The 24,828-nt window shown below is 46.9% G+C and overlaps 1 protein-coding gene across 1 annotated transcript in view; it reads right to left on the bottom strand.

The window, feature by feature from the left end:
- LOC138792239 (NACHT, LRR and PYD domains-containing protein 12-like) overlaps window positions 1-24,828 on the bottom strand; it is a 172,280-nt gene that overhangs the window by 36,458 nt on the left and 110,994 nt on the right. Inside the window, exon 7 of the mRNA XM_069969413.1 lies at window positions 15,836-16,006. Coding sequence (XP_069825514.1) covers window positions 15,836-16,006 — 171 coding nt within the window. The remainder of the gene's footprint in view (window positions 1-15,835; window positions 16,007-24,828) is intronic.

Raw genomic sequence — 24,828 nt, 5'->3', positions numbered from 1 at the left:
TCCATAAATGTCTCCACTAGAAGCCCCCTCTTGTGTGTGCTGGATGATAGGATTAGATACACTGTTAGTAACATCCATAAATGTCATCACTAGAAGCCGCCTCTTGTGTGTGCTGGATGATAGGATTAGATACACTGTTAGTAACATCCATAAATTTCTCCACTAGAAGCCGCCTCTTGTGTGTGCTGGATGTCAGGAATGGTGGCAGCTATATGATAGATCCACTGACAACACATCCATGCTCTTCACACTCACAATCCCTCACTAATGGCCTTGTCATAAATTATTAATTTTTGCAAAAGGGTTTTCTTGGTTCCCCAGATAAATAAAGAACATTGGACTAAAGCTTTTACAGCTGATGGTATCACATGAGATGATTAGATCCATGGATATAGTAGACAGTGTCACACATGATAGAATAAGATATATAGATATAGTAGACAGTTTTACACATGATGGGATTAGATATATAGATATAGTATACAGTGTCATGCATGATAGCATTAGATATATAGATATAGTAGACAGTGTCACACATGATGGGTTCAGATAGATAAAGTAGACAGTGTCACACATGATAGGATTAGATATATATAGAATACAGTGTCATACATGACAGGATTAGATATATAGATATAGAAGAGAGTGTTACACATGATGGGATTAGATACATGGCTGTTCTGCTAGTGAAAATGTGTGGCTACATAAAGTCTATAATGTGGAATTCATTTTGTATTTCAAGCAGAATTCACCATTATATGAATTCTTAACAAAAGGCCTGTCCTTCACCCCTGTATGAACTCAATTATTCAATTTATAAATAAACATTATTATTATTATTATTATTATTATTATTATTATTTATTTATAGAGCGCCCTTAATTCCAGAGCGCTATACAATAGTTAGGGGTAACGAGCAGAAACAACAAGATCAAAACACATTACATGAAGGCAAATGGCAGACTGGTACATGAGGAAGAGGACCCTGCCTGCGAGGGCTCACAATCTATAAGGTAATGGGAGAGAAACAGGAGGTAAAGTGCAGCCAGTCAAGTGGGATGCAGAATTATTATAGGTTGTAGCCTAATCTTATGTATTCTTGATATTTAGACTTTCATTTTTTTCTTGATTTATTATATATACTTTCCTTCATTAAGTGCATTTGACATTTTTTTGATGATTTGCTGAAGCTTGAGATTATTGTGTTTGGAAATTATTTGGCTTGACTAGGGGTTGGGGTTGTCAAGGATTTTTCAATAAACTAGCAGTGCATTGACGACTTCTGTGGGTAATGTATATTCTACATACACTTCTATTTCTTATTTAGAGCTTACTGTGTTCTCAGGCTCAGTCACATGACCACTCTGCCTGTGCTTGCTTTACTTCCTGTGATGTCACGTTCCCTTTTCTGTTCCTGCCAGTGAAGGGAACAGTGAGTCATCAGGTGGGTGGGGTTATGCATCCACATTCCTTTAGCCCCACCCCTGTAGGAGGAGATAATATCTGAGCCAGTAGAAACTGCAGCAGTAAGGGCAGCATGGCATGGAGGAGACCAGGAGCTGATAGCCATGGTGTGGGGGGCACAGAGGTTAGCCATGCTGTGGGGGCCACAGAGGTTAGCCATGCTGTGGGGGCCACAGAGGTTAGCCATGCTGTGGGGGCCACAGAGGTTAGCCATGCTCTGGTGGCCACAGAAGTTAGCCATGGTGTGGGGGCCAAAGAGGTAAGCCATGCTGTGGGGGCCACAGAGGTTAGCCATGCTGTGGGGGCCACAGTGGTTAGCCATGCTGTGGGGCCACAGAGGTTAGCCATGCTCTGGTGGGCACAGAGGTTAGCCATGGTGTGGGGGCAACAGAGGTTAGCCATGCTCTGGTGGGCACAGAGGTTAGCCATGCTGTGGGGGCCATAGAGGTTAGCCATGCTCTGGTGGGCACAGAGGTTAGCCATGCTGTGGGGGCCATAGAGGTTAGCCATGCTCTGGTGGGCACAGAGGTTAGCCATGCTGTGGGGGCCACAGATGTTAGTCATGCTGTGGGGGGGAACAAAGATTAGCCATGCTGTGGGGGCCACAGAGATTAGCCATGCTGTGGGGGCCACAGAGGTTAGCCATGCTCTGGTGGGCACAGAGGTTGGCCATGCTGTGGGGGCCACAGAGATTAGCCATGCTGTGGGGGCCACAGAGGTTAGCCATGCTGTCAGGGGCACAGAGGTTAGCCATGCTGTGGGGGCCACAGAGGTTAGCCATGCTGTGGGGGCCACAGAGGTTAGCCATGCTCTGGTGGGCACAGAGGTTAGCCATGCTGTGGGGGCCACAGAGATTAGCCATGCTGTGGGGGCCACAGAGGTTAGCCATGCTCTGGTGTGCACAGAGGTTAGCCATGCTGTGGGGGCCACAGAGGTTATCCATACTGTGGGGGCCACAGAGGTTATCCATACTGTGGGGGCCACAGAGGTTAGCCATGCTGTGGGGGCCACAGAAATTAGCTATGTTGCTTTGTAATATTAAAGTCCTGTCAGTGTCTGCACTGATTTTAGTTCCACTGGGGAAAGTGAACAAGATTACGGACTCCAATCTTGGTACATCACTGCAGAATAGGTTGGAGCTATAGAAATAAAGGAACAATATTGTTAATATTGTACTGTAAAGATCTAAAGTGTTTGGGTAATACTGCTGCTGTGTGTAATATGGAGAGGAGAAAACCATGCAAGAACAAACGGAGGGCTGTGCAGACGAAGACACTGAACACATATTCTCAAACAGGTACCATCTGTTTCACGCAAATGCGCACTTCATCAAGTCTGATAATGCGTGCTAGCACAAAAAACTGCTGCAACCTCTTCGAGAGCGATTGTTTAGCGTCCTGGTCTGCACAGCGATATGCTGGATAATTAAGCCGCACCAGTGAAATAAAGAGTCACCTGAAGAGTTTAGTGCGTGCCTTTCCTTTGTTCTCCTTGCGTGGATTGCTGTGTTGCTGTGCATCTCGGGAGATGTTTGCACCACCTGTTGACTATTTAATAGACTGTGTTTTTGCTATGGGGACTGTGGCCAGATTGAAAGGGTGAGAAGGTGCCGAATGCTGTGCCGTGCAGTATGGAGAGGAGAGATGATGCTTCACCTCATGTCAGTCACCAAGGAAGGAAAAACTTGCAACAGTATCCTGGCCTATTAAAACCTCACCCACCTGTAGAATGGCTACTGTAGTGTATATGTAATCCAGGACAACTCCTAACATACATACGTGTGGTGAGGTTTGTAATCCTACAACAGATAAAAGATTAAAAACTTGTTTATTTGATAATATAAGTAACTGGCAGACACTGAGCTGCCATGTAGCCCAAAAGACACTTGTAGGAAGGTACACATTTACTGCCTAAGGGTACAGTGGGCGGAGTTAGATCCACAGAGGAGGGGGTGGAGCAAGGGGTTGCTGAGGTTTGATGTCACTGCTGACCCCTGTGACCTGGAAGTTTTTTATGTAAACAAACACAAATCCAAAAAGCAGCAAGATGGATGCCCAGGGATACTAGGACAAAAAAAAAGGTTAGAGAAACAAACTAAGGGAAAGTGACGGATTCCAAAGTACAGTGGTACCTTGGTTTAAGAGTAACTTGGTTTAAGAGCATTTTGCAAGAAGAGCTGAAAGTTTTTCAAAATTGTGACTTGGTGTAAGAACATTGCTTTGGTGTAAGAGTAAAGATCTGAGGAAGCACCAAGAAGTGGGCGTGAAACAGCTGTCATCAGTGGAAGGTTTGGCGTCTTCCACCCGCTTGAAACATGCTGTCCAATATACAAATAAAGGACTTTTTATCTGCTAAAGTGGTGAGTGCATACAGATTTTTCTTTCTATATGGCTTTGGTGTAAGAGCTCCCTGTACTGGGTGGGAGGGGGAGGGGCATGGTCTGCATAGCGGGGTCTACAGCCCTGTACTCTGACCAAGAAAGTCACCCTCACCTTCTAAATCATGGCAAATCTACTTCAGGCTGGGGCTTACATCAGGGGACAGGACTGTGGAGGTAATCTCTCCATAGCTGTAACCCCTCTCTCCCCAGACAGAGAGTGCTGCATGTATGTGCCCACATCTGTCCTGCTCATTCCTTCCTGCTCCCTGCAGTCTCTGTCAGCCCTTGTGTTTCCCATCCTCTCCATTACTGTGCAGTAACTTATTATAACACATATTCAGCTGTTACTAAATGATTGTTTCATTTGTTTTACATGTTATTCAGAATAATAAATCATTATTTTTGGGGTGCCCCCCTTACAATTACTTCACCTTAAAGTGCTCTGCAAGACCTCCCTATTGGTACCCACATCAATGAGATGAACCCCATCAGCCATCAAATGACCACAATCCAGAATTTCTAAAGGGCACAGCACTCCCACCATTGCTCACAATAAAGTTGGAGACTGCCGATTACCTTTCCATCTGGCCTTGTTAAAGCAATCAACCGACCAGGCCTAACGCCAGCTCAATTGGGCAACAATTTCCGACCATACCACTATTATGCCGGGGGAACAATGACCATTGCTGGAGGACATCAAATAATGTCCCAAATCAATATTCTCAAGGACTGAATGCCTCACTAAAGGAGGACTGAACCACTAAAACTTCTGGAGAGTGGTCTAACCTAGAATGGAAGTGGAGTAGCCTACTCCACAGCATAACCCCAACACCTATCCACCAAATTATGGCTTTGCTTCACCTGCTTCACCAAAAAATGCTTAGTTAAATTTGCTATCTGAAAAAAATTACACCAAAAAGCCAAATCCACCAACCTACGCTGCAACCCCGACTTAGATATTCCCTTAGAAAAAGAATCCCCGATCCAAAACAAAAAATCGGATAACACATCACCAGAAAATGGGGCACAACTCACCTCAACACAAAGTCCCTCCCATTCCTGCCATACAGCACTGTAGGCCCGCCATGTTGCGTCGATCAAAGACCGCCGCAGAAGATCTAATGCAGTCTGAACGCCAGCTTCCAGAGCCGAGGAGGAAAAGGCTGCTCCACATTCGGCACTAACCGGCGGAACCTGTCCAACTGAAACTGAGTCACACACGGAGAACATGTTCAGCCACTACCCATACGTTCAAAGAGAGACATACAGTAACTACACCAGGTGACGCAAAAAACGTACTACCAAAGAGGGGATGAAGCTGACCAGGAAATATTAGCATAAACTATAGCTGTTGTCCCGATGAAACCAAAGCTTTCCAACTCCGACCCCCAAACCTCTAACACTGCCACAACAGGAAACAGCTCCAGCAATGCAAGGTTTGTCCAGAACCCTGCCTCCGGCTACGAAACCGGCTAGTTACCCACTAACAATTTGCCCTGAAAGTAAGCTTCCCGATGCACCAGTATAAAATTCCAGCCCTGCATTATCACCCTTCTTGCCAAATCGACTTCCCAATATATCGGACCAGAAAATAACTCCATATTCTTTCAGTTCACCCTACACTCCCTATTTAACCAAATGAAGTGTAGTGGGTTCTTAACATCCCCTGGAGCGAAAGACAACTGCCTACAAAATATCCGCCCCATAGGAATGATGCGGTAGGCAAAGTTCAGGTTGCTGAGCACTGACTGCAGCTGGCGCAAGCGCACTTCCCTGGCTGACCTCGACTCCCCCACCGCTTGCACCAAATCTAACAATTTGTCCTAAGGCAACCTGCAATCCATAGCCACTCAATCTATCTCAATCCTAAGGAAACAAACAGTTGTAGTAGTGCCTTCAGTTTTCTCAGGAGCTAAGGGAATACCAAACCGCCTTGCTACCTGCTCAAGTGTATGTAGCAAAACTGAACATACCGAGGACCCAGAAGGGGCCGATGCACAAAAAATCATCTAGATAATGCAGTATAGAATTCAATCCCACCTCATCCATGACCACCCACTCAACAAATGTTCTAATACATTCAAAATAAGTACAGGTGATAGAATACCCCATCGGGAGACAGCGGTCAACATCAAATGAGATCCAAAACCGGATCCAATACCCCTCACAGCAACTTACATAGACAAATCGCAAAGATGGAGAAACACTTTTAATAATAGTACTTAAAATATAGAAACCCCACTAAAACTCATATACCACAGTCGCGGTCAATTTCCAATATAAAAAAAGCCACGTACCAGTAAACATGGCACTACCAATGAGCCTATATGCCATCAACCAATCACATAGTTAAAAAAATGCAATCTTACCCAAGTGCTGGATGCTAGTAGTCGAGGTTTCGGTAAGGGGTCCTCTCCAGTTTCTGGGCGTAGTGGTCCAACGGGTCTCGGGTACACTCACCCTAGTAATCCCTAACAAGAAGTATGGTTCACTACCTCTACTCGCACATTGTATTTTGGGGAACTCACCCCTACCCTTCTCTAACCCTTTGAAAACAAAACCCTAGTATACCCTACAAGTGTATCCCAATGTGACCCGTTTCCTTTTGGATCGCCAAAACTCATCAGAGGATAACAGCAGGAGTAAGATGTCTAATGCAAGGCGATATTATAGAGTACTTACTAACAGAATCACAGTGGTGATATAAAGTGTCTCATGCAGGTGAACTATGTGTCCCTCACTGAACTAAAGTGCACATTGCACTAGACTATCTAAGGAGTCAAAAAAGTGCTCAATGCTAATGCGTTAAATATCTAAGTTTGGGGGAGGTTATATCCTGCAGAGGCACAGTCTGGAGTAGTGGCAGTAGACAGACTGTACTAGTGGTCCCTGATATCGTCTACCCTCTGTAGGTACAGCTAGTGGACCATACATCTTGTAAGGGATTACTAGAGTGAGTGTACCTGAAACCCTTGGACCACTATGCCCAGAAACTGGAGAGAACCCCCAACCAAAACCACGACCAGTAGCATCCAGAACTTGGGTGAAATCGCATTATGTTACTATCTATATGATTGGCTTTGGTATTGGAGATTGACCACGGCTGTGGTATATGTGTTGTTGTGGGGTTTCTATATTTTAAGTACTATAATTAAAAGTTATATTTCAAATTGGTGTTTTCCCATCTTTGTGAATTGTCTATGTAGATTGCTAGAGATGAGCGAACCGGTTCGCCCGGTATGGGATCCGGTTTGGATTTTCCCAAAAATCCGAGTTCGATCGGATTTGGATTTTTGGAAATCCACTCCAATTTTTTTTTCTTACTTTCTAAAATGGCAGCCGCCATTCTAGAAAGCAGGAAGTGTTCCAGGCAGGAAAAGCATCCCGGAACACACCCAATCAGCTGTGATCTTGCACTAGCCCACCCCCTGTGTGATGTCGGTATAGCATTAAAAGGAGCAGTCACATGAGAAGAGGAGAGGAGAAACATCTAGTGATTGAGAGAGAAATATAGAGAGGGCGAAAGATAGATAGATTAGGCATAGGACAGCAAAGGGTGCACGGAACCATAACATGCTGTACAGATATGCAAGTCCTATATTTCTGATAGTGTGTATATCACATCTCTCTTATCCTGAGAGACTAAAATACCTGGTTCAGGTGTATAGCATTGTATCTTTAAAAAAGTGCTATATACCCAATTTCTATACTTGGACCCTTCTGATTGAAAGTGTGTATATCACGTCCGTCTTATCCTGAGGGACTAAAATATCTGGTTCAGGTGTATAGCATTATATCTTAAAAAAGTGATATATACCCAATTGTTGACTACTGTTGCTCCTGTCTTGCCTCCATGTTGGCTACTGCTGATCCTGCCTGCCCTCCATGTTGGCTACTGCTGCTCCTGCCTGGCCTCCATGTTGGCTACTGCTGCTCCTGCCTGTCCTCCATGTTGGCTACTGCTGCTCCTGCCTGGCCTCCATGTTGGCTACTGCTGATCCTGCCTGGCCTCCATGTTGGCTACTGCTGCTCCTGCCTGTCCTCCATGTTGGCTACTGCTGCTCCTGCCTGGCCTCCATGTTGGCTACTGCTGCTTCTGCCTGGCCTCCATGTTGACTACTGCTGCTCCTGCCTTGCCTCCATGTTGGCTACTGCTGCTCCTGCCTAGCCTCCATGTTGGCTACTGCTGCTCCTGCCTGGCCTCCATGTTGGATACTGCTGCTCCTGCCTGGCCTCCATGTTGGCTACTGCTGCTCCTGCCTGGCCTCCATGTTGGCTACTGCTGCTTCTGCCTGGCCTCCATGTTGACTACTGCTGTTCCTGCCTGGGCTCCATGTTAGCTATTGCGGATCCTGCCTGGCCTCCATGTTGGCTACTGCTGCTCCTTCTCTGCATTTGTGACCTTTTTCCTGCATAGACCCTGTATGGTGAGTTTCCCGCATAGACCCTGTAATGGTGAGTTTCCTGCACCCTCTAATGGTGAATTTCCCGCATAGACCCTGTAATGGTGAGTTTCCTGCATAGACCCTGTAATGGTGAGTTTCCTGCATAGACCCTGTAATAGTGAGTTTTCTGCATAGACCCTGTAATGGTGAGTTTCCGGCATAGACCCTGTAATGGTGAGTTTCCTGCATAGATCCTGTAATGGTGAATATTGAAGTCTAAAAAAAAAATTGACTTTGAGATATCGAAAAGATAAATATGTTACTGACATGTAGAGCCCTAAATTCAACCAAATACACTACCCCCGTATCATATAGATGCTTTAAACTATGAAATCCGAAGAAATCAGAAATTCGGTTGGACCGAACTTTCCGAAAAAATCCTAAAGTCCGGTGGGACCGAAGTTTTGAAAAGTTCGCTCATCTCTATAGATTGCCATGAGGGGTATTGGATCCAGTTTTGGATTTCTTTTGATTTGTGTACCTGAGTCTTAGGCATGGCTGGCTTCTTAGCCTCTGGATCAATAGGCCACTGAAGTATCGGATGTATTTTCTGACAAAATATTCACACACAAAAAGTATACACCATCTTTCAAAACAGCTTTCAGAGAGCTGACCAAGCTTCATGAAAAGTATTCCACTTCTTGGTGGGAACTGAAGAGCTTGGTAAGTTATCTGAAAAATCAAATAGTACCTAGAAGCTTGAGAATAAACTTGGTCCCTGCACCAAGAATCAGGTCTCCAGGATTGATGCTTAAATGGGAGAAACGGCTACAGCTACCTCACTGACATGTATGCAATATTTGGTTGATGAGGAAAAAGTCAGCCCTTATTGAATCTAAACTTGCTGAACAGTTCTCAGGGGTATTGAAGTACCCAGCTAAGGAGAATCAACTAAAGAACACTATTGAGAGTTTCCAATTTCATCTTAACCCTTAGGGGACACAGCTAGTTTTGGTGTTTATGACACGGCCAAATTTTCCAAATATGACATGTGTCACTTTATATATTAATAACTCTGGAATGCTTTTACCGATCCTAGTGGTTCCAAGATTGTTTTTTCGTGACATGTTCCACTTTATGTTAGTGGTGCATTTGGGCCGATACCTTTAACTTTTTTTTTGAGAAAAACTCCAAAATGATGTGAAAAATTGAAAAAAATTGCATTTCTCTAAATTTGAAAGTCTTTGCCATTAAGGAAGATAGTTATACCACATAAATTATTGATTAATTCATATCTAGAACTTGTCTACTTTATGTTGGCAGCATTTGGTGAACATGCGTTAACTTTTTTAGGATTTTAGAGGCCGTAATTGTTTAGTAGCAATTTTCTAAATTTTTGTGAAAATTTTAACTTAGAATTTTTTAGGGTCCAGTTCAGTTTTGGAGCATATTCTAGAGGCCTGGATATTAGAAACCCCCATAATTCACCCCATTTTGAACTCTTCACCTTTTGAAGTATTCAAATTGACATTTAAAACTGTTTTTAACCCTTTAGGCATTTTAGAGGAATAACTGCAAAGTAAGTGTGAAAAGTAAAAATTTCCATTTTCTTTGCAGACATTCCAATTCAATTCTATTTCTTTCATACCGCACAGCTATAAAAAGTGAAATGCAATAAAACATTTATTCCTCTGAATCTGCAGTTTTTATCAATACCCCATTTGTGGACGTTAAGTGTTGTGCGGGCGCACAACACGGCTCAGAAGAGAAGGAGCCCCCTTTAAATTTTGGAGTATGGATTTGGCTGGAATAAATGTAGGAGACCATGTTACAGTTACAGAGCCCTCCTAGTGCCGAGACAGTGGAAACCCCCCACAAGTGACCCCATTTTGAAAACTACACCCCTTCAGGAATGTAAAAAGGGGTACAGTGGGCATTTGGACCCTACAGGTTTTTCACAGTTTTTTGCAAAAGTGGGCTGTGAAAATGAAAAATCACATTTTTCACACTTCTACATTGGTGAAACCCAACATTTTTCAAATTTCAAAAAGCTTAGAGTAAAAAACAAACAAACAATATTTGTAAAGCAATTTCTCCTGAGCACAGAAATACCCCATTTGTGAACATAAAGTATTGTACGGGCTCACAACAGGGCTCAGAAGAGAAGGAGCACCTATGTCTGTGTGTGCACAGAAGTTTACTGACACTTACTTACGGATGCTGACTTACGATTACTAACGGACTCTGACTGACACTGACGCTTGCTAACGGACACAGAATGACACTGAGGCTTACTAACGGACGCTGACTGACGCTTACTAACTGACGCTGACTGACACTAACGGACGCTGACTGGCGCTTACTAACGGACGCGGACTGACGGACACTAAGATCTCCCTTATTACTGGGAGATCACAGGGGAGGGGGTACTTTTTATTATGTGTATATATGTGTGTGTGTGTGTTTTACAGTATATGGATGCAGGCTCTGATCTCCTCACAAAGTGAGGGGTCAGAGCCTGCATCCATGCTCTGTCACGATCAGATACTGTGATTGGCAGCTCTGATCACAGAGCTGCCAATCACAGTATATAGCAGCATGTGCCATGCTGCTGCAGCAGGAGGGGGTCACAGCAGAGATCGCTCCTTCCCCCTCCTCCTCGCAGCATTGGCTCCCCGGTCCCGGAACTCACTCTGAGCTACGGGATCTGGGGAGCCAGTTTTGCGAGGAGGAGGGGGAAGGAGAGACATCTGCTGTGACCCTCCGGCACAGCAGCAGCGGCGGTGGAAGCAACGGTATTGGCGGCACCGGGGGGGGGGGGGAATCAGGGGGGCGGCAGCAAGATCAGAGGACACCACAGCGGGGGAACACAGCAGCGGGGGACTGAGGATCTTCAGGGGACACATCAGCGGGGGAACACGGCAGCGGAGGACCGGGGATCAGGGGACACATCAGCGGGAGAACAAGGATTGGGGGATGAGCAGCTGGGGGGAAACACAAGGATTGTCAGACATGGCATCGGGGGGGCGGGACGGCAGCAGCTTCCCCCGGATCCCGGAACTAGGCAGAGACCGGAACCCGGGGGTTTACTGCTTGCTTCACCGGTATTGGTGGATCGTTACCGATCCACTGATGCCGGTGATCGCCTGTGCTGGACCCCTTCAGGGGGTCCTGCAGCAGCTACACTAAACTGTCAGCTATCAGCTGACAGTTTAGTCGTGGCTCCCGGTCACTGTTTATGTAAACAGTGAGCACCGGGAGCCGGGAAGTTATTGTACGTCCTGGTGCGGAAAGCAACCTCCTGCCAGGACGTACAATAACGCCCTGGTGCGGCTAGGGGTTAAAGAAAGAAAGCAAATTGTTCAAGATCTCCAAGATTTTAAAGACAATAAAGTCTATAGCTTTCTCAATGGAGAACAGCTAAAGAATCAGAGACAGATTTGTCCTCACCTGATACTCACCAGTACTCTGATTACGATTATTATCGTGAATCTCTCTAAGAGTTGATTGTCTGAAACCGAAATGTGTGTATTGAGTAAGGGTCCTGGTTTTGTGCCCACTGGCTCTTTCAACAAAGTTAATTGGGTTAAGGATCTCCACCTTTTTGCACTGGCATAAAGTCTACTATTTCAAAGAAAAACTAAAATGCCAGGAACTAGGTCTCACTAGAGACATAATTGAAGGGGCAAATATGTTGGTGGAACTCATGAGCAAAGGGGAAAGAGTCAGTGGGCAGGGACCATTCACAAGAATATGAGTGTTCAAATGCCCTCATCCAGTGTCATGTGTAGATGTCTTTGTGGATCTTGTGATAAAGAATCCCCTGGAGCCCTAAGCAAAGGGGGACATGACTTCGGGAGAGGTTTCCTCCACAAGGGGTTTTTCCTCTCCTGAGTGCTTGAGGTTTTGCCTTGTTTTGCAAAATTTTCATAGTTTTGCCTGGACTTTTAGTTTTAAGTTATACGTTCATGGCATTGAATTAAGAGTGAAAAAATGTGTAAAATATTAAAAAAATAATAATTTAAATTAAAGGAGAAGTACGGCCAAAAGTATTTTTTAATATGTTGTTACTTATGGTAAGTTAGGCAAATTTTTAATGTACATTAATTATGGGAAATGCACATACTGCTATTTCCCTTAATTTTGTAGATCATGGAATCTTCAAATTTGCTGAAATTCCGTGACGTCACGAACCAGGGTGTAATTCCTATGGAGTGTCCAGCAGGGAGCGCACTATATATAGAAGTACCATTGACTTCTATATATAGTGCGCCCCTGCTGGACACTATTGAATCAATTGATGTGTATGTAAAAATGTTATGTACAGTCCGTTTTGATTGAATACATTTATGGAATACTTTGGGGAGCAAGTGTCCTTGCTCCCCAAAGTATCCCATAAATGTATTCAATGAATACATTTAGAGGGCACCAAGCAGGGAGGGAGAGAGGTGCCTGTGCATCTACCTCCCCCCTCCCTCCCTGCTCGGTGCTGGACACATATACACAGTACTACTCCTCCCATCATCTGCTCATAGTATGAGCAGAGCGCCTATTACACTGATTAATGCTATGCTAAGAAACATATTATATACCGTAGCGTGCGTAATTGTCCGATCTATTAAAATATAACAATCGCCATCCCACCAGCATTACCTTTTTTTTTCACATTATATATAAAAAAAATTAATATAAAATAATCAAAACATCTGATGTACACAAATATGGTATTAATAAAAAGTAAAGATAATGGTGCAAAAAATGACACCCCATAAAGCCCCGTAGGTGAAAAACTAAAACTGTTATAGGAGTCACAATAGGCCCATTTCATTAATAATTAATTGCAAAAAAAAAGGATTTCATTAAAAGAAAAATAAAGCATTAAAAAATCTGTGTTAACTCGCATGTGGTTGTGTTCGTACTGACCTATAGAATAATGGTATTATGTCGCTTTTACTGTATAGTGCATTACGTAGACACAGGAACCCCCCAAAAGTTACAATATTGCATTCTTTTTTTTCCAATTTCTCCAATTTATATTTTCATAAATAATATTTTGGGGTTCCATCATACATGTTATGGTAGAATGAAAGACGCCATTACATAGTACCGTCATGACCAAAAGTTTTGAGAATGATACAAATATAAATTTTTACAAAGTCTACTGCTTAAGTTTTTAAAATGGCAATTTGCATATACCCCAGAATGTTATAAAGAGGGATCAGCTTAACAGCAATTACTTGCAAAGTCAATATTTGCCTAGAAAATGAACTTTATCCCCCAAAACACATTTCAACATAATTGCAGCCCTGCCTTAAAAGGACCAGCTAACATTGTTTTAGTGATTACTCCAGTAACACAGGTGTGGGTGTTGATGAGGACAGGGCTGGAGATCAATCTGTCATGATTAAAGGACAACTCCCACAAAAAATTTTTTTTGCTCATTTAACACACATTACAAAGTTATATAACTTTGTAATGTGGTTAAATACCCGGCCTGGCCCCCTTCCCCCACTTTCGGACCCCCGACCCCCCACCCCGGAAGTTAAGGAATGTATACATTACCTATTACGATCGTCACGGTCCTCTTCTCCGGGGCGGCATCTGGTGACGACGACGTCAGAGCCGAGGGGCGGTCCGGGTCTTCTTCCTCCTCGGCGTCTTCATGCAAAGTGAATGGGGATGAAAAGGCTGCTGGTGCACATGCGCACCAGCAGCCTTTTCATTGGCTGGAGCGCATCACATGGCTTCCAGCTTGCTCAGCCCTGATTGGCTGAGCTTGCTGGAAGCCATGTGATGCGCTCCAGCCAATGAAAAGGCTGCCGGTGCGCAAGCGCACTGGCAGCCTTTTCCATCCCCTGGACCCGGAAGTTGGAGACATCGCTGGACGGCGGACGGCGGCGACGGAGAGGCGGACGGCGGGCGAATCGAGTGGCGATCGTCACCGGAGAGATGGTGAGTATGGTGTCTGTGTGTGTCTGTGTTTTTTTTTTTTTTGTGGGTCCCGCGGGAGTTGTCCTTTAAGTAAGAATGACACCACTGGACACTTTAAAAGGAGGCTCGTGCTTGGCATCATTGTTTCTCTTCTGTTAAACATGGTTATCTCTAAAGAAACACGTGCAGTCATCATTGCACTGCACAAAAATGGCCTAACAGGGAAGAGTATCGCAGCTAGAAAGATTGCACCTCAGTCAACAATCTATCGCATCATCAAGAACTTCAAGGAGAGAGGTTTCATTGTTGCCAAAAAGGCTCCAGGGCACCCAAGAAAGACCAGCAAGCGCCAGGACCGTCTCTTAAAAGTGTTTCAGCTGCGGGATGGGGCTACCAGCAGTGCAGAGCTTGCTCAGGAATGGCAGCAGGCAGGTGTGAGAGCATCTGCACTGTGCACTGTGAGACTGCGAAGACTCTTGGAGCAAGGCCTGGTCTCAAGGAGGGCAGCAAAGAAGCCACTTCTCTCCAGAAAAAACATCAGGGACAGACTGATATTCTGCAAAAGGTCCAGGGAGTGGACTGCTGAGGACTGGGGGAAAGTCATTTTCTCTGATCAATCCCCTTTCCGATTGTTTGGGACATCTGGAAAACCGCTTATTCGGAGAAGACGAGGTGAGCGCTACCACCAGTCTTGTCTCATGCCAACTGTAAAGCATCCTGAAACCATTCATGTGTGGGGTTGCTTCTCAGCCAAGGGAATCGGCTCTCTCACAGTCTTGCCTAAAAACACAGTCATGAATAAAGAATGGTACCAGAATGTCCTCCAAGAGCAACTTCTCCCAACCGTCCAAGAGCAGTTTGGCCATCAACAATTTTCCAGCATGATGGAGCACCTTGCCATAAAGCAAAGGTGATAACTAAATGGCTCAGGGAACAAAACAGAGATTTTGGGTCCATGGCCTGGAAACTCCCCAGATCTTAATGCCATTGAGAACTTGGGGTCAATCATCAAGAGACGGGTGGACAAACAAAAACCAAAAAATTCTGACAAAATGCAAAAAGTATTGATTGCGCAAGAATGGACGGCTATCAGTCAGGATTTGGTCCAGAAGTTGATTGAGAGCAGCCGGGGAGAATTGCAGAGGTCCTGAAGAAGAAGGGACAACACTGCAAATATTGACTTGCTGCATTAACTCATTCTAACTGTCAGTATAAGCTTCTGTTACTCATAATATGATTGCAATTATATTTCTGTATGTGATAAAAACATCTGACAAACACACATAAAAACCAGAGGGCAGAGGATCATGGGAAAATAGAAGATTTGTGTCATTCTTAAAACTTTTGACCATGACTGTACAACTATTGCTGTAAAAAAAACAAGCCCTTACATGGTACTGTAGATAGAAAAATGAAAGTGCTAGAGCTCTTAGGAGGGGAGGAGAAAAAAAACAAAAGCACAAAAATGAAAATTGGCGCGGTCCACTGGGTCATTTTGGGCCTGGTCCTCAAAGGATTAAACATGTAGCCAAGCCTGTTTGATAAAACCTGGCAAAACAATGGCTCATCAGAGAGTATCACACATGGCAGGATTACATACACAGCTTAGAAGACAGTATCACACATGATATGATTAGATACATGGCTCAGTCCTGTACACATCTCTTATACTCACCCTAGTTCCTCTATCCTGCAGTCTGGACTGGACAGAGCTTCCACCAAGTCACTAAAGTGAGGACCGGACAGACGGTTACCAGACAGGTGAAGTCTCTTCAGGGAGGGGTTATTCCTTATTACGGAGGCCAACTGGGTGCAGGAAGTGTCTGGTAGATTATTACGATTCAATCTGTAATAATAATAATAAGATGAAATGTGGGTGTTGCATTCACAGAGCGTTAGTATAAAATCTGTAGATTGTGAATGTGGAGAGAAAACGTTCCTGGCTGTTAGTAACATCCATAAATGTCATCACTAGAAGCCACCTCTTGTGTGTGCTGGATGATAGGATTAGATACAGTTAGTAACATCCATGAATGTCATCACTAGAAGCCGCCTCTTGTGTGTGCTGGATGATAGGATTAGATACAGTTAGTAACACCCATAAATGTCATCACTAGAAGCCGCCTCTTGTGCGTGCTGGATGATAGGATTAGATACACTGTTAGTAACATCCATAAATGTCATCACTAGAAGCCGCCTCTTGTGTGTGCTGGATGATAGGATTAGATACAGTTAGTAACACCCATAAATGTCATCACTAGAAGCCGCCTCTTGTGTGTGCTGGATGATAGGATTAGATACACTGTTAGTAACATCCATAAATGTCATCACTAGAAGCCACTGCTTGTGTGTGCTGGATGATAGGATTATATACACTGTTAGTAACATCCATAAATGTCATCACTAGAAGCCGCCTCTTGTGTGTTGGGTGTGATAGGATTAAATACATGGCTCAGGAGACAGTATCAAACATGATGTGATTAGAAACACAGCTCAACAGACAGTATCACACATGAAAGTATTAGATAGGATTAGATACGCTTGCTAAGTAGACAGCATTGATTGACAGTCAGTATTGAGCAGACAGTATCACACATGACTGGATTAGAGACAATGCTCAGCAGACAGTATCACACATTATAGTATTAGATACACAGTTAAGAAGAACAGATTAGATACATAGCTCGACAGACAGTATCACAGCAGACATGGTTAGATACATGGCTCAGCAAACCGTATTACAAATGACAGAATTAGATACATGACAGTATCACACATAACAGGATTAACCCCTTCAGGACCAGGCTAATTTTCGTTTTTGCGTGTTCATTTTTTCCTCCTTGTGCTTAAAAGGCCATAGCACTTGCATTTTTACACCTACAGACCCGCATGAGCGCTTATTTTTTGCGTCACTAATTGTACTTTGCAATGCCAGGCTGAACTTTTGCATAAAATATGCTGCGAAACCAGAAAAAAATTATATGCGCAGTGAAATTAAGAAAAAAAAACACAATTCTTTTTCTTTGGGGGGGGGGGGGGGGGGGGGGGGGGGGTTCGTTTTTACGCCGTGTGTCCTATGGAGAAACTGACTTGTTATGCATGTTCCTGAAGTTGTTACGATTACAACGCTATGTAACATGTATAACTTTTATATTATCTGATGGCCTGTAAAAAATTTAAACCATTGTTACCGAATATATGTTCCTTAAAATCGCTCCATTCCCAGGCTTATAGCGCTTTTATCCTTTGGTCTATGGGGCTGTGTCAGGTGTCATTTTTTGCGCCATGATGTGTTCTTTCTATCGGTACCTTGATTGCGCATATACAACTTTTTGATCGCTTTTTATTACATTTTTTCTGGATTTGATGCGACTAAAAATGCACAATTTTGCACTTTGGGATTTTTTTGCGCCGACGCCGTTTACCGTGCGAGATCAGGAATGTGATTAATTAATAGTTTGGGTGATTACGCACGCGGCGATACCAAACATGTTTATTTATTTATTTATTTTTATTTATAACCTGAGAAAAGGGGGGTGATTCAGACTTTTATTAGGGGAGGGGGCTTTTTACTAATAACAATACTTTTTTTTTTTTTTTACACATATACTAGAAGCCCCTCTGGGGTTAGGGTTATTCTCCCTGGGGTTAGGGTTATTCCCCCTGGGGTTGGGGTTATTCCCCTCCTGGGGTTAGGGTTATTCCCCCCCTGGGGTTAGGGTTATTCCCCCCCTGGGGTTAGGGTTATTCCCCTCCTGGGGTTAGGGTTATTCCCCCCTGCGGTTAGGGTTATTCCCCCCTGCGGTTAGGGCTATTCCCCCTGGGGTTAGGGTTATTCCCCCCTGCAGTTAGGGCTATTCCCCCTGGGGTTAGGGTTATTCCCCCCTGGGGTTAGGGTTATTTCCCCTGGGGCTAGGGTTACCCCCCTGGGGTTAGGGTTATTCCCCCCCTGGGGTTAGGGTTATTTCCCCTGGGGTTAGGGTTACCCCCCTGGGGTTAGGGTTATTCCCCCCCCTGGGGTTAGGGTTATTCCCCCCCCTGGGGTTAGGGTTATTCCCCCCCCGGGGGTTAGGGTTATTCCCCCCTGGGGTTAGGGTTATTCCCCCCTGCGGTTAGGGTTATTCCCCCCTGGGGTTAGGGTTATTCCCCCCTGGGGTTAGGGTTATTTCCCCCTGCGGTTAGGGTTTTTCCCCTCCTGGGGTTAGGGTTATTCCCCCCTGGGGTTAGGGTTATTCCCCCCTGGGGTTAGGGTTATTCCCCCTGGGGTTAGGGTAATTCCCCCTTGGGGTTAGGGTTATTCCCCCCTGCGGTTAGGGTTATTCCCCCCTGCGGTTAGGGTTATTCCCCCCTGGGGTTAGGGTTATTCCCCCCTGGGGTTAGGGTTATTCCCCCTGGGGGACTTCTAGTATACACACTTTGATCTCTCATTGAGATCCTTGCTGTATAAGATCGGCACTCGTTTGCTTTCGGCTGCTACAGCTGAAAACAAACGAGTGCCGAGCCGGGGAAAGCGCCATCTTGGAGCGGTCCCTTGCCAGCAGCAGTAACGGAGATCGCTCCTCCGGGACAACGTCCCAGAGGAGCGATCTCCGCCACTAGACACCAGGGAAGTGCTGCATCCGGTAATAGGAGGCAGCTGTCATCTTTGACAGCTGCATCTGATTACCTTATTAGCGGGCAAAGCGATCGGACCGTGCCCACTAATACCGGTGGCCCCGGGCTACATGAGGCACCCGGGACCGCGGCGGTTTAGAGCGGGGTCGCCACGCGGCCCCACTCTGAAAGCCCGCACCCGCGCGAGGACGTACAGTTATGTCCTCGTGCGGGAAAGGGTTAAATACACTGTCAAGAGGACAGTATAATATATGATGTAGTAAATACACGGGTCAGCACACAGTATTACACATAAAAAGGATTAGATACACTGCTCAGCAGACAGTATCACATATGATATGATTGGATACTCTGCTCAGCAGACAGTAGGACACATAAGAGGATTGAATACACAGCTCAGATGACAGTGTGACAGGATTAGATACACATTTTAGCAGAACAGATTAGATAAATGGCTCTGCAGACAGTATTCCACATTAGATACAAGATTAGATACATAGCTCAGGAGAAAGGATTAGATACATGATGGTATCACACATTACAGGATTGGATACATGGCTCAGCAAACAGTATCATAATAATTATGATAGTAATAATAATAATAATAATAATATTTATTTATTTATTTGTATAGCGCCAACAGATTCTAGGAGGAGGGGGGTGACATCAGAGCTTACACACTAGGAGGACTGGGGGGACACAGGAGCTTACAGACTAGGAGGAGGACTGGGGGGACACAGGAGCTTACACACTAGGAGGACTGGGGGGACACAGGAGCTTACAGACTAGGAGGACTGGGGGTGACACAGGAGCTTACACACTAGGAGGACTGGGGGGGGGGACAGGAGCTTACAGACTAGGAGGACTGGGGGGACAAAGGAGCTTACAGACTAGGAGGACGGGGGGGACACAGGAGCTTACAGACTAGGAGGAGGACTGGGGGGACACAGGAGCTTACAGACTAGGAGGAGGACTGGGGGGGCACAGGAGCTTACAGACTAGGAGGACTGGGGGTGACACAGGAGCTTACAGACTAGGAGGACGGGGGGGACACAGGAGCTTACAGACTAGGAGGAGGACTGGGGGGACACAGGAGCTTACAGACTAGGAGGACTGGGGGGACACAGGAGCTTACACACTAGGAGGATTGGGGGGGACACAAGAGCTTACAGACTAGGAGGACTTGGGGGGACACAGGAGCTTACACACTAGGAGGATTGGGGGGGACACAAGAGCTTACAGACTAGGAGGACTTGGGGGGACACAGGAGTTTACAGACTAGGAGGACTGGGGGGACACAGGAGCTTACAGACTAGGAGGACTGGGGGGGCACAGGAGCTTACAGACTAGGAGGACTGGGGGGACACAGGAGCTTACACACTAGGGGGACTGGGGGGACACAGGAGCTTACAGACTAGGGGGACTGGGGGGACACAGGAGCTTACAGACTAGAAGGAGGACTGGGGGGACACAGGAGCTTACACACTAGGAGGACTGGGGTGACACAAGAGCTTACACACTAGGAGGACTGGGGTGACACAAGAGCTTACACACTAGGAGGACTGGGGGGGACACAAGAGCTTACACACTAGGAGGACTGGGGGGGACACAGGAGCTTACAGACTAGGAGGACTGGGGGGACACAGGAGCTTACAGACTAGGAGGACTGGGGGGACACAGGAGCTTACAGACTAGGAGGACTGGGGGGGGGGGCAGCAGTTTACAGACTAGGAGGACTGGGGGGACACAGGAGCTTACAGACTAGGAGGAGGACTGGGGGGACACAGGAGCTTACAGACTAGGAGGACTGGGGGGACACAGGAGCTTACAGACTAGGAGGAGGACTGGGGGGCACAGGAGCTTACAGACTAGGAGGAGGACTGGGGGGACACAGGAGCTTACAGACTAGGAGGACTGGGGGGACACAGGAGCTTACAGACTAGGAGGAGGACTGGGGACACAGGATCTTACAGACTAGGAGGACTGGGGGGACACAGGAGCTTACACACTAGGAGGAGGACTGGGGGGACATAGGAGCTTACAGACTAGGAGGACTGGGGGGGGGCAGCAGCTTACAGACTAGGAGGACTGGGGGGACACAGGAGCTTACACACTAGGAGGAGGACTGGGGGGACATAGGAGCTTACAGACTAGGAGGACTGGGGGGGGGCAGCAGCTTACAGACTAGGAGGACTGGGGGGGACACAGGAGCTTACAGACTAGGAGGACTGGGGGGACACAGGAGCTTACAGACTAGGAGGACTGGGGGGACACAGGAGCTTACAGACTAGGAGGAGGACTGGGGGGACACAGGAGCTTACACACTAGGAGGACTGGGGGGACACAGGAGCTTACACACTAGGAGGACTGGGGGGACACAGGAGCTTACAGACTAGGAGGAGGACTGGGGGGACACAGGAGCTTACAGACTAGGAGGACTGGGGGGGACACAGGAGCTTACACACGAGGAGGACTGGGGGACACAGGAGCTTACACACTAGGAGGACTGGGGTGACACAGGAGCTTACACACTAGGAGGTCTGGGGGGGACACAGGAGCTTACACACTAGGAGGACTGGGGTGACACAGGAGCTTACACACTAGGAGGAGGACTGGGGGGGACACAATAGGCAACAAGTGCTTATTTGCCAATAGTCAAGCCATTGTACATAGAGGGGGGGGGGGGTTTACAAAGCGTACGCCAGGGAGAAGGTGCAGATTCGCCCCTTTTCCCTGGTGTACGCCTCCCGAATGCCCAATGGGCGGGCTGGTGTAGCTTGCGGGGTGTGATAAGGCGGGGAGGAGGCGTGGCCATAGGCGTAAATCAAGATCCAAGGTGTAGATTTCGTACGTCGGGCGCAGATTCAGGCTCCCGGCCAGATTCACTAAGAGGCGTACACCTTTTAGTGAATCCTGCTGGGGAGAAGGGGGGGGGGGGGGCTAATACTGTATAAGACTGGTGTACTTGTACAGCGGTCTTCGTAAATCCACCCCAGAATGTTGAATGGTGATTGGGTGAGCCAGTCACACGACATTTTCTGAGTACAGGTAGAAAGTACATGGCACAAATGGGGACATAGTAGAAGATGAGGAGACAGCAGAAGGGGAGACAAGTTTAGGGAATGTTATACGCCTGAAGAGATGAGTCTTAAGGGCACGCTTGAAACTATGAGTGTTGGGAATGAGTCTGAGGTCTTTGGGTAATGAATTCCAGAGAACTGGTGCAGCACAATAGAAGTCTTGGAGGCCGGAGGGAGAGGTTCTGATTATGGAAGATATTAGTGTAAGATCATTAGCAGAACGCAGAGCACGGGAAGGATGGTAGGAGGAGATGTATGGAGGGCAGAGTTGTGGAGATGAGGAGATGTATGGAGGGCAGAGTTGTGGAGATGAGGGAGGAGATGTATGGAGGGCAGAGTTGTGGAGATGAGGGAGGAGATGTATGGAGGGCAGAGTTGTGGAGATGAGGGAGGAGATGTATGGGGGGCAGAGTTGTGGAGATGAGGGAGGAGATGTATGGAGGGGCAGAGTTGTGGAGATGAGGGAGGAGATGTATGGAGGGGCAGAGTTATGGAGATGAGGGAGGAGATGTATGGAGGGCAGAGTTGTGGAGATGAGGGAGGAGATGTATGGAGGGCAGATTTGTGGAGATGAGGGAGGAGATGTATGGAGGGGCAGAGTTGTGGAGATGAGGGAGGAGATGTATGGAGGGCAGATTTGTGGAGATGATGGAGGAGATGTATGGAGGGCAGAGTTGTGGAGATGAGGGAGGAGATGTATGGAGGGCAGATTTGTGGAGATGAGGGAGGAGATGTATGGAGGGCAGAGTTGTGGAGATGAGGAGATGTATGGAGGGGCAGAGTTGTGGAGATGAGGGAGGAGATGTATGGAGGGCAGAGTTGTGGAGATGAGGGAGGAGATGTATGGAGGGCAGAGTTGTGGAGATGAGGGAGGAGATGTATGGAGGGGCAGAGTTGTGGAGATGAGGGAGGAGATGTATGGAGGGCAGATTTGTGGAGATGAGGGAGGAGATGTATGGAGGGCAGAGTTGTGGAGATGAGGGAGGAGATGTATGGAGGGCAGAGTTGTGGAGATGAGGGAGGAGATGTATGGAGGGCAGAGTTGTGGAGATGAGGGAGGAGATGTATGGAGGGGCAGAGTTGTGGAGATGAGGAGATGTATGGAGGGCAGAGTTGTGGAGATGAGGAGATGTATGGAGGGCAGAGTTGTGGAGATGAGAGAGGAGATGTATGGGGGGCAGAGTTGTGGAGATGAGGGAGGAGATGTATGGGGGGCAGAGTTGTGGAGAGGAGGGAGGAGATGTATGGAGGGCAGAGTTGTGGAGATGAGGGAGGAGATGTATGGAGGGCAGAGTTGTGGAGATGAGGGAGGAGATGTATGGAGGGCAGAGTTGTGGAGATGAGGGAGGTGATGTATGGAGGACAGAGTTGTGGAGATGAGGGAGATGTATGGAGGGCAGAGTTGTGGAGATGAGGGAGGAGATGTATGGAGGGCAGAGTTGTGGAGATGAGGGAGGAGATGTATGGAGGGCAGAGTTGTGGAGATGAGGGAGGAGATGTATGGAGGGCAGAGTTGTGGAGATGAGGGAGGAGATGTATGGGGGGCAGAGTTGTGGAGATGAGGGAGGAGATGTATATGGGGCAGAGTTGTGGAGATGAGGGAGGAGATGTATGGAGGGCAGAGTTGTGGAGATGAGGGAGGAGATGTATGGAGGGGCAGAGTTGTGGAGATGAGGGAGGAGATGTATGGAGGGCAGAGTTGTGGAGATAAGGAGATGGATGGAGGGGCAGAGTTGTGGAGATGAGGGAGGAGATGTATGGAGGGCAGAGTTGTGGAGATAAGGAGATGGATGGAGGGGCAGAGTTGTGGAGATGAGGGAGGAGATGTATGGAGGGCAGAGTTGTGGAGATGAGGGAGGAGAAGTATGGAGGGCAGAGTTGTGGAGATGAGGGAGGAGATGTATGGAGGGCAGAGATGTGGAGATGAGGGAGGAGATGTATGGAGGGCAGAGTTGTGGAGATGAGGAAGATATATGGAGGGCAGAGTTGTGGAGATGAGGGAGGAGATGTATGGGGGGCAGAGTTGTGGAGATGAGGGAGGAGATGTATGGAGGGGCAGAGTAGTGGAGATGAGGGAGGAGATGTATGGAGGGGCAGAGTTGTGGAGATGAGGGAGGAGATGTATGGGGGGCAGAGTTGTGGAGATGAGGGAGGAGATGTATGGAGGGGCAGAGTAGTGGAGATGAGGGAGGAGATGTATGGAGGGGCAGAGTTGTGGAGATGGGGGAGCAGATGTATGGAGGGCAGAGTTGTGGAGATGAGGGAGGAGATGTATGGGGGGCAGAGTTGTGGAGATGAGGGAGGAGATGTATGGAGGGCAGAGTTGTGGAGATGAGGGAGGAGATGTATGGAGGGCAGAGTTGTGGAGATGAGGGAGGAGATGTATGGAGGGCAGAGTTGTGGAGATGAGGGAGGAGATGTATGGAGGGCAGAGTTGTGGGGATGAGGGAGGAGAAGTATGGAGGGCAGAGTTGTGGAGATGAGGGAGGAGATGTATGGAGGAGGGCAGAGTTGTGGAGATAAGGGAGGAGATGTATGGAGGGCAGAGTTGTGGAGATAAGGGAGGAGATGTATGGAGGGCAGAGTTGTGGAGAGCTTTATGGGTGAGGAGTTTGAACTGAATTCTGGACTTAATGGGTAACCAGTGCAGTGGCTGGCACAGAGAGGAGACGTCAGTATAGCGGCTGGAGAGGAAGATGAGTCTGGCTGCTGCGTTCAGGATAGACTGGAGAGGGGAAAGCTTAGAGAAAGGAAAAGCTATTAGTAGGGAGTTACAGTAGTTAAGACGAGAAGGGATCAGGGCGACAGTAAGAGTCTGAGCGGTGTCAATGGTGAGAAATGGGCGGAGTCTGGAGATGTTTTTTAAATGTTGGTGACAGGAGCTGCAAGAGCTTGGATATAGGGACTAAAAGATAGATCTGAGTCTAGCATTACAGCCAGACAACCAGCCAGAGTCTGATGCACAGGAGTTATG

This window comes from Dendropsophus ebraccatus, chromosome 5, assembly GCF_027789765.1.
Source record: "Dendropsophus ebraccatus isolate aDenEbr1 chromosome 5, aDenEbr1.pat, whole genome shotgun sequence".
Classification (NCBI taxonomy): domain Eukaryota; kingdom Metazoa; phylum Chordata; class Amphibia; order Anura; family Hylidae; genus Dendropsophus; species Dendropsophus ebraccatus.
The sequence above is the reverse complement of the archived record's forward strand: the minus strand, read 5'-3'. Positions and strand labels throughout refer to the sequence as shown.